General features: G+C 42.0%; 1 protein-coding gene across 1 annotated transcript in view; it reads left to right on the top strand.

The window, feature by feature from the left end:
- FRMPD4 (FERM and PDZ domain containing 4) overlaps positions 1–14,429 on the top strand; it is a 314,036-nt gene that overhangs the window by 290,063 nt on the left and 9,544 nt on the right. Inside the window, exons 9-13 of the mRNA XM_040265366.1 lie at positions 2,353–2,541; positions 4,987–5,113; positions 7,456–7,545; positions 8,253–8,435; positions 10,380–10,518. Coding sequence (XP_040121300.1) covers positions 2,353–2,541; positions 4,987–5,113; positions 7,456–7,545; positions 8,253–8,435; positions 10,380–10,518 — 728 coding nt within the window. The remainder of the gene's footprint in view (positions 1–2,352; positions 2,542–4,986; positions 5,114–7,455; positions 7,546–8,252; positions 8,436–10,379; positions 10,519–14,429) is intronic.

Below are 14,429 nucleotides of genomic sequence, written 5' to 3'. Positions count from 1 at the left end.
AAAAAAAAACTGGTTCTTTGAATGCCTTTTATGGCCTGGCACCCTATCCCTCAAAATGACCCTAACTGGACCCTGAAATGCATGGTGCCCCATTGTGGACAGTCCTGAGCTCTTGGAAATAACTGGTAAATCTAAGGCCACAAAAACAAAATAACAGCTTGGAATTGCTCCCAGAGGCTGTCTTCCTTCAGAGCCGCCCTGTCTCCTGCCTCTAATCACACCCATTTTCAACCAAAGTGCAGTCCAGTCCAGATAGACGTAGACTTTTAAGGAGAAGTGGAGAAGGAAAAGCATATGAAGAATGGAGGGGAGGGAATGTGGCTTCACTCTTGGGGGTGAGGGGTGGGTTGAGAGGCAGAGAGCCAGAGCAGGTGGGCAGGGCATACCTCCATAGCGCCAGAGCGGCATGGGGAGGTATTCAAAGGGCAGAAACCATCAGTTCAGTTCAGTCCTTCAGTCATGTCTGACTCTTTGCAACCCCATGGACTGCAGCACGCCAGGCCTCCCTGTCCATCACCAATTCCCAGAGTTTACTCAAACTCATGTCCATTGAGTGGGTGATGCCATCCAACCATCTCATCCTCTGTCATCCACTTCTCCTCCTGCCTTCAATCTTTCCCATCATCAGGGTCTTTTCCAGCTAGTCGGTTCTTCACATCAGGTGGCCAAAGTATTGAAGTTTCAGCTTCAGCATCAGTCCTTCTGATGAATATTCAGGACTGATTTCCTTTAGGAATGACAAGTTGGATCTCCTTGCAGTCCAAGGGACTCTGAAGAGTCTTATCCAACACCACAGTTCAAAAGCATCAATTCTTTGATGCTAAGCTTTCTTTACAGTCCAAATCTCACATACATACATGACCACTGGAAAAACAATAGCCTTGACTAGATGGACCTTTGCAAGGGTACATGTTCCCGTTCAGTCAAATCAATGCATGAAGTGGTCATAAATGTACTTACTCAGAAAGGAGCCAAGCAAGTCCTGATACAGTTTTCCATTTGAAATCTTTTGGGAGGTAAGGTGAAGAATAAAAGAAGGGAGAAAGAGGCTGTATTTTTTAGCCCAAGAGTTTAGTTTCCCATAACAAAGATAAGTAAACACATATGCATAATATGCTTATACGGGACGATGTTTCTCATCACCATTCGGTTCAGTGTTTGATCCATGAGGAAGTGAGAATGGCACCCTCAAACGGTGTGGTCCTGGAGGGCTTGGCATGTTATAGCACCCTCTCAGCACCTCTTCAATCTGATGCTCACCCCAAACCCTGTGAGGTAGGCATTGCCCTTTTACATGTGAACAAAGTAAAGCCAAGAGACTCCCTCAAAGTCACAGTGAGGGCACTCCCCACTGGAACGGACTGGCAATTTCAAGAGCCACCCCCCACTGAATTCACCAAGGCACTGTAACAAAGCGTGCATCTCACATCCTCACCCCCCTCCCTACTCCAGCCATGTTGTTAGTATGAATTCACATTGTATAGATGAGTAAACTGAGGCTGCAAGAGCAAAGTTAACTGCTTGAAGGTTATACCCAGAAGTAGCCATAGTGAAGCCAGGACTCCCAAGCAGGTGTAGGTCCAGAGCTGCTACTCTCCATCGCCTTCTAATTCTGCCTCCCTGAAGCCTCTCTGGATGCAAGGAAGAGGGTGATGTTGATGATGACAGCTCTTAACATGTATGAGAGCTTCCAATTTATTAGATGGAGTTCTAAGGGCTTTACCTTGTTAACTCATTTAATCCTCGTCACAACTCAGTGAATGGGGAGTATTATCCCCAAGGCACAGAAGAGGAAACTGAGGTACAGAACAATTAAGGGGCTTGCCCAAGGTCACATGGTGAAAATGGAGAAAGAGGATTGGAACCCAGGATTCCAGTCCCGGTAGTCTAGCTCCACAAGCCACATCATGCTACCAGGGTTTCACGTTTTCAGTCGTGACACCTGTGTTTGGGAATTCCATTCCTAAATTCCTCGTTATTTTTACAAAAAGCTAAATATTTAATTAGCAGCTCGCTCGTGATGAATGTTCAATGTTTATGTATGTGGTCTGTGTGCATATACTTAAATACTGACTCAATTCCAAGCAGCTTCCCTGGTGGCTCAGATGGTAAAGAATCTGCCTGCAATTCAGGAGACCCAGGTTCAATCCCTGGGTCAGAAAGATCCCCTGGAGAAGGGAATGGCAACCCACTCCAGTATTGTTGCCTGGAGAATTCCATGGACAGAGGAGCCTGATGGACTACCGTCCGTGGGGTCGCAAAGAGTCAAACACAACTGAGTGACTAACACAGTCACTCCACTTTCACGTGGAAGTGAAAGTGGGACACAGAAGAAACGTGTGTCACTCTAAGGCGACATGATGCATTCTTTGACAAGCTGCGCCCTCTGCTGGTGTCTTTTCAGAGTTGTAACGATGTCGTTCAGGAGAGGTTTGGGCCGGAGCTGAAATATGACATAGCCCTGAGGCTGGCAGCACTGCAAATGTACATCGCAACCGTGACCACCAAGCAAACGCAGAAAATCTCTCTCAAGTACATCGAGTAAGTGCTGACTCTCCGAACCATTTTGAAGACAAAGATGCTGTCTCCTTAATGCCCAAGGGTATTTTTGATGTGTATGTCCGTTTCCAAAATTGATCTTGTTTGTGGCAGAGCATCTGTTAACGAGAGGCAAAATATATGAATGTTCTGTTCACTTTCGGTGGAAGAGACCATTTCTTCTGTAATCCACCTTCAGAGAATTATGGTTAAATTGAAGGTCACATTGCAAATGAAGCATACATTTTAAAATTCCCAAATGAACTTGGCTCCAAGCCAAGGTCTGGTCTCAGCACTTTTCAGACATTAAGCTGTTTGATTCCCGCAACCTCCCTATGAAAATTGTAGAACTGTCACTCCATTTCACAGATTAGCAAGCTGAGAATAGTTAAGTAATTTATCCAGACCTCACTGGCTATTAACTAGGGAGGGTAGGATTTGAACCAAGGTGGTGGGACTCCGCATTGCACTGTTGTTTGTGTGATCATTTGAAGACCTGTGTTTAGAAAATGGTGTGCATAACCAGAGATTACCTTCGGATGATCAAAATGCCATATAAAAAGTAATTTTTTGAGTCATAATCCACCTCATCTTCATGTAACACTGAAAGCCTTAGTGTCTGTTCCACCTCCAAGTGGCATATGGCTGATTGAAACCCTCCATCCCAAAGAAGTTTCCCATGGGCTAGCTGCCTGCCAAGCCTCCCCAGGTTCCACAGTGGCAGGTTGACCCTCCCACACAGCAAAATGGCTTCTTCGCAGCAGGCTTGAGAGTCTTTTGCGGGGAAGATGAGAGCTTCCAGCTTGTGGACTCCCAACGCCCTCATCTTGCCATTCTCAGTTGTCCTGTCGCTGCCTAGGGACAGATCCTTGTGTGCAGTTTGAGAACCATAGGCCTTCCAATCTCAGTGTACTTCTTTTTGCAGATGGTTTGTTTCTTTTTCTCTTAGTTTCTCTGAAAGCCAAGAGAGATTCAGCTCACAAAGAGGTCTCACACCCAAGTAAATCTCTTTACACCCTCACTCAATCCCCTTTCTGAGGTTTTTGGGGACAGATGAAATTGGATCCCATTTGAAAATGTGGCCTGCACAACTTGAGATGATTTTCAGACAACCAAAATGCATCTCTGTTCCTACTCTCTGTACCCACATTTTACCAGGTTGGACATGGTACAGTCAAAAACTTCCAGAGATACCTAGCTTGCCTAAGAATCTTGCAGAGCCTGTGATGATTAATTAATGTTCTCATTAATTAATTTATTCATACAACAAATGTTCACTGAGTATTTTATATGATATTTCTACTAGGAGAAAAGAAAATAGTAATAAGTATAAATTGTTATCTTAACCTTTGAAGAATTTGTGATCTGATTATAAAGACAAGACATAGAATGTAAAATAATGATATAAGTAGAATTACAAAGTAGCCCATAAGAAGTGCCAAATGATGGACGAAAATAAGTACAAGTTGAGGAGAAGGAGGAGGAAGCAAGTGGTGATCATGAAAAATACCATCTTAACTAGGGAAAAGCATGTGAATGGCCAAGTGGAGGGAGGCTGACTTCCTACTCTTCTTTAGAGAGAATCTGGAGCAGGAGAAATAACCAGAACCTTCTCAAAAGTCTTCATATAATTTAGAAGATACGGGTTGGGCACACATGACCGATCAGGATAAATTTCCTAGAATTCAAAACGTGGAACCATCTTAGGATAGGATTCTAGTCATTGTTGGAGAACTAGATTCTTGGCAAGAATATACTAACCCAGTCCCATTGTTTGTTTTTTTCTAGTATAGCCACACCTACGAGAGATGGTTACATCTCCCTTTCAGTACCAAACACACTTAAGGGTCCTAAATCCTACCCTGACTCCATACCGGAAACCCGCTCCCCACCTCAACAAGAACTATTGATGGAAGGAGTTAGATAGACATCATCTGGGTGGGAGAAAAGAGGACTGTGTGTTTCTAAAGAAATCACCATTGGTGAGGGAGATGGGGAGGAAAGAATGGTTTGGGACCATGAAGGAAGTATACTCATCCTTCTAAGGGAATAGAGAAAGACGACCGTGGGCGAACAGGGGGAGGTGACAATGAGAATAAATAAAGGGATGGGGAAAAGTTGTTAGAAGTACAAACTCAGACATGTCAATGAGTTTTAAGAGACTCAGAGGTGCGATGGATAAAGTGTCTCTTCAATTTCCATTGATCCCAAATGCTCCTCTCTGGACAGTGAGGAATATATTTCTTTTAAAATGCAAACATATGGATTAATGATCAAATAGTATGTTTCCTGAGTGTAAATTAAAGGTTGCTTCCCTAATTGGGGACTTGTCTCCATTCTCTGCCTTCCTAAGAATTCGTTTGTTCCAACAAACATCAGAGCACCATTTTGTCTTAGATAACTAATCATCACGAGAATGTGAAATTAAAGATCTGCTCTTTATTGCAGAAAAGAATGGGGATTAGAGACTTTTCTTCCCTCTGCTGTGCTGCAAAGCATGAAAGAGAAGAACATAAAGAAAGCACTTTCACACCTTGTCAAAGCAAATCAAAACTTGGTACCACCCGGTAAAAAGGTATCACATTTGCATCTTAATAGAAAATGGATTTTAAAGAGAGAGCTTGCATGCATTTTTTTAAATGTTTAAAATTAGCCCATGAATAAAATACTTAGCACTAGATTTTCAGAAGCTGTAACACTACATAACCTTCTCTTACTTTAACTATTCACATGTTTCTAAGACTAATGAAAAATAAGTTTTCTTATGGAGACCTCTTTATTCCTTGCACACTATAGACTCCTTATTGTACAGTTTGTGTGCATTCACATGCGCATGCAGGAGAACCTTGCAAAGCCTTAAGACCTTGGGATTAGAGGACAGAATTGCCAAATAATTTCATGTTTTCCTCATAGTTTTGCATACCACTCAGACCAGCTTAAGTGCACAGCAGTGAGTAAGGGTCCCTGCAGACTTGATGCCACATTAATTAAACCGAAGTTTCTCTCCCTTGGCTCTCTTGACATTTGGGATCAGATCATTTTTGATTGGGGAGAAGGGCTGTCCTGCACACTGGGTGATATTTAGCATTATCTCTGGTCTCTATCCATGAGATGTCAGCACCCATCCCCTCAATCATGACAAACAAAAATGTCTCCAGATTTTGTCCAAATCATCCCAATTGACAACCACTGACCTGAACTGTACTTCTAGAGAGAAGATAAGTTCAGTTCTGTCACTCAACATCATTAGCGTTAAATTTTTTTTAATCTAGTAGAAGAAACAGAAAGAACATTTAAAAATACACTGTTGGTCAGAATAGAAAGTTATGTTTATTGGTAATAAAAAGCAAAAGGTTTTAGAAACTAGAGAGAGAAGGAGCCTTATGTAAACTGTAAAACTGAAGGCAGCCTGCCAACCCAAGAACATTTTCTCAATGATATTGGCCATCGATATATGTGTGACTGGAGTACAAATTATTTCTGTGGGTAGTTTCTTGGTCTTAGTATCTGGTTTTAAGTCCTTTTTATTGGCTAACACATACTTATTTCTGCTCCCTCATCACCCCAATGACTATTTTTAAACATGTAATCAAGTTCAACACACTACCAGTCACCTTTGACTTACTTCTCAGTTTCCGTAAGTATTCGGCCTATGGAAATATAGCAGGATGTCATGGGTCAAGATGTTCTAAATGTCAGTTCTGATTTGCCCAAAGCTACTTTTCTTTTAATTGACTTGGTGTGATTTTTTTCCCCCAAGCTTGGCCCACTGGTTTTGTAATAATTTGGATAACGGCTCTAAGATTGGTCGATCAATGTCCTTCTGTAAAGGTCATTTTTTCTAGTTAAGAGTGAGAGGTTTGCTTTCGCGTCAATTTGCAAAGTGCTTTGGATTTTTGAAAGGAGTAGGCTGGATGATTGGTCCTAAATTACAATTATATGAGGAATAGCGCGTTGAGGTACAGTTAACAAATGAGTTGGCAAGTTATCTGCAGTTGAAAACAGAGTTTTACAGCCCTTGCCACTTGATATTCTGCACCTTGGAAAATTTCACCCCTAACAAACTCTTCTGGAACATTTGTTATGAAATGTGGACTTTTTTCTTTCATTTTTTTTTAATTTAAAAAAGATTTATTGAAATATAGTTAATCTAAAATGCTTCAAGTATGCAGCAAAGTGATTCAATTATACGTATATGTGTATATATATGTTTTCAGATTCTTTTCCATTATAGATTATTATAAAGATATTAAATATAGTTCCCTATTCTCCACAGTAGGACCACGTTGTTTATCTATTTTATATTTATATAGTAGTTTTATATCATATTTTACATTGAAATGTGGACTTTTTTCAATCAAGTATTTTTTTAGGATATGGGAATCTGCATTTTAAAGTCTTCTTAAGGATCAGTTTTACTGGATAAAATTTCATTTGTCAATCATTTATGAAACTCGCTAGATTCTTGGATTTACATTACTAGAGACTTAGATAGGAATTTAAAACATTTCCACAATGATGCTCAAAAAGCTCATTTTCCCTAAAAACTTACAAAGACTGGAAGAAACAAGCCTGTTTAAAAGGCTTTCTATGGATTGAAGGTATGTATTCAAAAGAGCTCCCACAAACTCTGCACACCCCATTTCAGTGGAGAATTTTATTATCTTGTTCTGACTTGTTGAATGCCCTGGCTCAGCATATCTATACTTCCCCCCGCCATAAGAAAATATTTAAGCTAGATGTCCTGTTACAGCCCTTGATCAGCTTACTTTCATTCTTCATGAAGAGCCCTTGTCACACCCCATCTGCTGGCAGTGGAAGCATCCTTGTCGTTTGCCTTTACTTTCGGCTAGTCTCCAGCAGAAACAAAATCCCACCTGATGGAGTGAACACCTGAGGTTTCTTTTCTCTCTTCAGCTCTCTGCACTGCAAGCCAAGGTCCATTATCTCAAGTTCCTCAGTGACCTCCGACTGTATGGGGGCCGTGTGTTCAAGGCAACATTAGTGGTAATTTCTTTTTCTTGCTTTTTTGTGGAAGTCACAGAAGCCTTCAAAATATCACTGCCTAGGCTGTCTTGAATGAGCTGCCTTTGATGACAAAAGCAAATCAGCTGTGAATCTTTTCCAGCCCTCATTTCTAATTGACTGCACCCTAGTCTGAAAATATCAGAAGAAATGTTAAGCTAGATAACACTGCTGCAGAATGCCCCAGAAAAGGAAATATGAAGAGCCGAGAGAATTGGTGCACTCTCACAGTGGCCTCCTTTTAAATCATTGGACCAGAATGATTTGAAAAAGAAAAAAAAAAATCCTCATTTCTGATAGCCTCTGATGATAATGAATATGCATGCTATGATAACATTTACTTCCTACATTATTCATAATTTATCAGGGCCTTGCTGTAATCATATATCTGGTTCTTCTAATTGGATGATTTAGTACAATATAACCCGGGAATACTTTCTAAAGAAAATGTAATCTTAGAAAAACAGACTCTCAGGTTCAACCATGCCTGGTGCTTCAGAGCATTTTCATTGTTATTTTATTTATTTATTTGTTTTGGCCACATCATGAAAATTGCAGAATCTTAGTTCCCCAACCAGGGATGGAAGCTGGACCATGGGCAGTGAAAGCATGGAGTTTTAACCACTGGACCACCAGGGAATTGCCAGAGGTCTGGTATTGTTAAAATTTTGTGGACATGTCTTTCTCAGCAGGCAGAAAAGCGCTCAGAAGTGACCCTCTTGGTGGGACCCCGCTATGGCATAAGCCATGTCATAAACACCAAAACCAATCTGGTGGCTCTTTTAGCTGACTTCAGCCATGTCAACAGGATCGAGATGTTTACTGAAGAGGAGAGCTTGGTGAGGGTGGAGCTCCATGTGCTGGACGTGAAGGTAAGTCTTTCAGATATTGACATATGACCTTGCTTCCTGATAGTGCTTCTGATATTTACAAAGCAAGCAAAATTTCAACCTGTGCAGCCCATCAGTGGTGAAATGGGTAAAGGAAAAATCCACTCAACTCAGACATGAGGGCTCCAGTCCTCACTAGATGGCTCTGTGATTAGGGGACAAGTCCCTTTCTTTCTCTGAGCTCCATCTCTTCAGCTCTATATGAAAAAGCAAATGAGTTTGGGTCTAAGGTCCTGGCTGGCTCCAGAGTGATGGGGAGTAGGGGAAATGTTACTGCTTACTTTCTAGAATACGTGATTCTTACGTAGAGAGTCAGGGAGAGTCTTCCCAACTTTGTTTAGATTCCCCATTCCCTTTTTGATGTAGCATGCATATGTGCTCATTCTTTTGGAAAGACTAAGTAGTTCAGTCAATCTGTCTTTTCACGCTGTAGCAATTAGTGGTGGCCGAACATCTGGCCCCTTGAATATCATGGCCATTTCACTGGAAACAGCCATCTGAGTTTGTCCTCAGAGGGCAGACATTTCCTCCCCAAACAGAAGTTGACAGGAAGCAATCCAGGTCCCCTGTTCCCGCTGTCTTGTTCCAGTCATAGATGAGTCATTGGATTTGGGCAGCATTAATGTATGTGACGTTTCTGTAGAGAAAAGGCCCAGTGAGTCCGCAGAGGAAACAGGTTGAACTGCGAGAAGTCGTGTTCTGAGAATGGGGGAAGGACCCATTCCCAGCTTCACCCCCACCCCCAGTGCTGTGGAAGGGGCAGATTAAGAGTAGAGGAGAATGTGGAAATGGGCTTCTACACAATAGAAGGGACGCGTCAAGGGAGAGCATGGAGCTCAGGCACGCTGGCCATGGCCCATGGTGTTTCATGGGCTGAATCCAGGGCACTGCACTTGACTTCATGGCAACGAATGTCCAAGGGGAGACTTGGCACACCTGTCCTGGTCTATGACCAAAGATGCTAAGAGCAATATAGCCTGTCATGTAAAAGGGGCAGAAGAATGGCTGTATCGGGTACAGTCATCACAGACCTGATAACAGGGATAATCCATCTCAAACAGAAGGAGGTGACAAGACCCTGTGGATGGTTTCCTGTTTATATAAAAGAATTGCGGGGCTGCTTGGAGGGAAACTGCCATTGAAATGGAAGGAAAAGGCAGCAAGTTGAGTTGATCAGGGCCTTGGGGCGGAAGTTAGGTTTCATCACCCAAGGCCACCATCCTGGCCAGTGTCCTACCCCTGGCAGTGAAAGCAAGGGACCTGTCATCTCGCTGTTTCTGTGCCTCTCTGGTTGTCTGCTTTTTTCTTGCTCCCTTATTTTCCTCTCACTTTCTCTCTTTTTCAACAAAAAGACACGGGCTTATCCACCCTTCCTTTCTCAATGAGGATAGCTGCTTCCCTGTATGCCCAAGATCCTCGGCCAATTTTGTTTCCAGAAAGTTGGGGCAAGGCCTTTTCTCAACTCCTATGTCTATTTTCCCCTCCCTGTGAATTTACAATCTCCTTTAGAAATATCCTTTTCCTGGATCTCTTCAACACTTTTCATTCAGTCTTAACAGTAATTTCCACTTGATTTTTACTTCAATTCAACACAAATTTTCACCATGAACCCAAACTTAGTCTTCCTGTGATTTTTTTTCAGATAGTGAATTCGTATCTGTTAACTGACTCCTTACCTGTGACTTTTAAAAAGATTAACGATTTGAAACAAAACCAGTGTTATTTGTTTCAAAATGGTGTCACCTGAACTTTTTTCAGTCAGGCTCTCTGTTATGCCTGACCTTTCCCTCATTTGTGTTTCTCCAGTGAAACAGTCACTCCAAAAGTTCGTTTGTTCACATTTCATAAGCACAAATGTCACTGTTGTCACTTGAGGGAGGTTATTAAGGGGGGATGGTTTTAACCAAAGCATTCTCTTCTGTGTAGCCCATCACACTCCTGATGGAGTCTTCGGACGCCATGAACCTGGCCTGCTTAACGGCTGGATACTACCGTCTGCTTGTGGATTCCAGGAGGTCAATATTTAACATGGCCAACAAGAAAAACGCAGGGACCCAGGACACAGGTATTCTCTTCCCAAACTCATGAGGCACCGACCTCCCTTCCCCATGCCAACTGACAACAGTAATAAGGATGTTTCCTTTTAAGGAGAGATGAGCAGATTTAATCATTATAGACGTACAGGCTAATATAGGAAGAGAGAGAAGTAAAAAGGATTCCATATTTTGAGACCAGACAATGTATTGCTGATATAAACTAGGGTGAGTTAGCACTGCAGAAGCAAAATCTAGTATGACAAAGCAATCTGGTACAATGCTGTTGTTGTGGTTTGAATTATTAAAAAGAATGATCTAAGACATGTTGACCAAACCTGTTTACTTTAAAGTGATTAATATTTCAAAAAATAATAAAAGAAGGATATTTCTTGAAAAATTAAAAAGTATACCCATAAAAGCATCTAATGTCCAAATTTAACACAGAAACATCCAAATACTTCTGATATGTTCTAATATTTTTTTAATGAAAATGTTGATTTTTTAAATCACATTTTACATGGGGCTTCCCTTGTGGCTAAGCTGATAAAGAATCTGCCTGCGATGCGAGAGGCCTGGGTTCAATCCCTGGGTTGGGAAGATCCCCTGGAGAAGGGAACGACTACACACTCCAGTATCTGGCCTGGAGAATTCCATGGACTGTGTAGTCCATGGCGTCGCAAAGAGTCAGACATGACTGAGCGACTTTCACTTTCTTTCACATGTCATCTGGCAAATATTGGGTACCTAGCTCCAAAGTGGAGAAGGCAATGGCACCCCACTCCAGTACTCTTGTCTGGAAAATCCCATGGACGGAGGAGCCTGGTAGGCTGCAGTCCATGAGGTCGCTGAGAGTCGGACACAACTGAGCGACTTCACTTTCCCTTTTCACTTTCATGCATTGGAGAAGGAAATGGCAACCCACTCCAGTGTTCTTGCCTGGAAAATCCCAGGGATGGGGGAGCCTGGTGGGCTGCCGTCTGTGGGGTCGCACAGAGTCGGACACGACTGAAGGGACTTAGCAGCAGCAGCTCCAAAGCAGTGATTTAATTATTGTGAAGGGTGTAGGTCTCAGCCTTTATGTCTGATTTTTAACTGCCTCATTCTCCCAGAGCTCAGTCAGGGTGCAGAGAATTCAGGATGGAATGCCCAGTAGTTGTGAGCCTCCAACTTTATAAGCAGCTGACCCCTCATTAAGGTGCCCTACATCCAGATGCCAAGGGCCTCCTCCCACATCAGACTCATGTCCAGGGTTCTGGGACCTCTATCTTGGGAAGACATGGAAGTTGTCCAATCCTTGGACTTGGGGCTCTAGAAGGGACCCTGGACATCATATTACCTTTTTAGCAGAAGCATCAAAATGGCAAAGATCAAATAATTCATCTCAGCCCTTTGACACGAAGAAATAGCCCCAAAAGTGCAGATAAGGGGGGTTGTAGCTGTTAAACTGAGAGTTTCTTTGAGGGAAGATGGTTTTCATTTATTCTAGAACTGTTTTCTGAAATTTATTTTATTAGAGTATAGTTGATTTACAGTGTTGTGTTAATTTCCCCTGTACAGCAAAGTTATTCAGTTATACATATATGTGTGTGTGTGTATGTATATACATTCTTTTCACATTCTTTTCCATTATGGTTTATCCCATAATATTGAATATAGTTCCCTGTGCTGTACAGTAGGACCTTATTGTTTATCCATTCTATATAAAATAGTTTGCATATTTTTCTTCAGTGTTTGAACTTTTCCTCTATCTATAATGTACAGTCAGTAAATATGGCTGATGGACAGAGCCTACCATTCAAGTCAGAGATACTGAGCCATGAAAAATGTATAATCAGAGGCTCCTAATTAGAGTTATTTTAAAAGAAAAGGAAATTCTGGGAGAACAAATTCCATTGTCAGTTTTTGAAAGAAAATGGAAGAGAAAAGAAGGGAAGGAAAATCTACTTTTAAACTTATCAGGAAACAAAAATTATTATTCCCTGAAAATATAGTAATATGCAGCTAGGCACACATACAGATAGGCTGGTACACAGTTTATTGTGACAGCTTGTTGAGTGGAAAAAGGTTACAGTCAAAGGGTAAAGGAAAACCAGAGAATTGAGCAAGGCATGATGGAAGGTGACTGGGACTTTCAGCTAGATTTCATCCCAACCCACCTTGAAGTGTCTGTTTGATTAAAAATACATTGAATCAAAGAGGAGGTGGATGTGTGTGCTGGGTTCAGTGGTGAATATCTTTATGACCACATGCTTTCATTGAGCAAGGAGATTTAGAGCAATTGAACTGTGACTTTTGAAATTACAAAGAGCAGTTCCGCAATTTAGCATATTCCTTTTGCATTGGAAAATCTTAAAATCCTAAAGTGTATTGTTAAAATCAAACCTTTTCCCCATGGACAGTTAAGATTATATGGCTGCAAGAGGAAAGCCAAAGCTACCATTCTACAAATGGTTACAGTAATAGGGGCCTCAGTTCTGTCCAATTTATAGCGACTCACAATGTGTTGTTGAATAAAGTTTCATGAGGGAAAAACTTAGTTCCAAAAAGTATCATATCACCATGGGGAAATAATGGAGCTTCAACCTTTTGGTCATTTCTCTTGGTTCAACAGTGAGCCTGAGGGTGAGTGCACATGTTCCAAATAGCACACACAAGCCTGCATGTATGCATGTGCGTGTTTAATAAGAGAGGACGAGGGAGAGAGATGGCACACTCCAAAAAGCAACTAACTGGTTGACCCAAGCAGAGCTGCAGCTCGGAGCTCAGCTTCCTCTAATGGCTGAAAAGCCTCCCTTCTCTTCAGAAATTCCTCCAAAGATCTCCTGAGACTCAAAAAACTGTAGAGTGTGAAGTCTGTTAAGGCCAGCTCATCTGTAGGAGACATCCTTTTGTGTCTCCCAGATCATTCCAGAAGCCAAATCAGTACACCCTTCTAGAAGAAAGCTGAGAGAGTGTGTGTGTTTTCTTCTTGTCTCAAACTGTTCAGAGGCCTTCATCAAGACATTTAGCTAGGAAGAGTAAAGCCCTCTTTCTTCTTCACTGTCTTGAAAATTAACCCTTCAAGTACTTTGCAAATCCCTGAACTTATGTAGTTAAGCATCTCTGGACCATAGGAGAGTCTTATTAAATTGCTTTTAGCCTGCTGACCTATTCAGTTTTCTTGGTGGTCTAAACCAGGGGTCAGCAAACCATGGCCCGTGGATCAAGTCGTGTTCTTGTGAATGAAATTTTATTAAAACTCAGGCATGTACATAGTATTAAATATCTAGAGTAGCCGTAACACATTACCAAAAGCTTGAGGACTTAACAGAAACTTGTTCTCTCACAGTTTGGGGGGCTAGAGGTTCAAAATCCAAGCACTGGCAGGGTCAGGCCCCCTCCAGAGATTCTAGGGGAGAATCTTGTTTTGCCTCTTCTGGCTCCGGGTAGCCATCTGCATTCCTTGTAGCTGGATGACTACAGTGTCTGCCTCCATCTTCACTCAGCCTCCCCTTCTTCTGTGTATGGCCCAAGTGTCCTTCTGCTTTTCTCTTACAAGGACACTTTCTGTTGGAGTTAGGGTCCCACACAGATAATTCCAGGTGATCTCATCTCAAGATCCTTACTTATATCTGCAAAGACTCATTTCAGATAAGGCCACATTCATAACTTTTGCACGGTCACCATTGAAGTCACTGCATCTGTTTGCTTATTTGTCAGCTCTGGCTCCTTTCATGTTACAACAGTTGAGTTGAGTAGTTGGTGAATGGAGCTGTTGACCCCACAAAACCTAAAATATTTACTCTCTGGCCCTCCCTTTACAGAAAAAAATCTGCCAACCCTTGGGTTTCAACTCAGAGCTCTCTTACATCCTTGCTCAACCACTCTCCCTCCCCACAACAACCTGCACTAGTCACACACACACACACACACACACACACACACACACACACACACACAC

This window comes from Oryx dammah, unplaced genomic scaffold, assembly GCF_014754425.2.
Source record: "Oryx dammah isolate SB20612 unplaced genomic scaffold, SCBI_Odam_1.1 HiC_scaffold_23, whole genome shotgun sequence".
Lineage (NCBI taxonomy): Eukaryota > Metazoa > Chordata > Mammalia > Artiodactyla > Bovidae > Oryx > Oryx dammah.
Note: the sequence above shows the minus strand (reverse complement) of the source record. Positions and strands in the feature narration are given on the sequence as shown.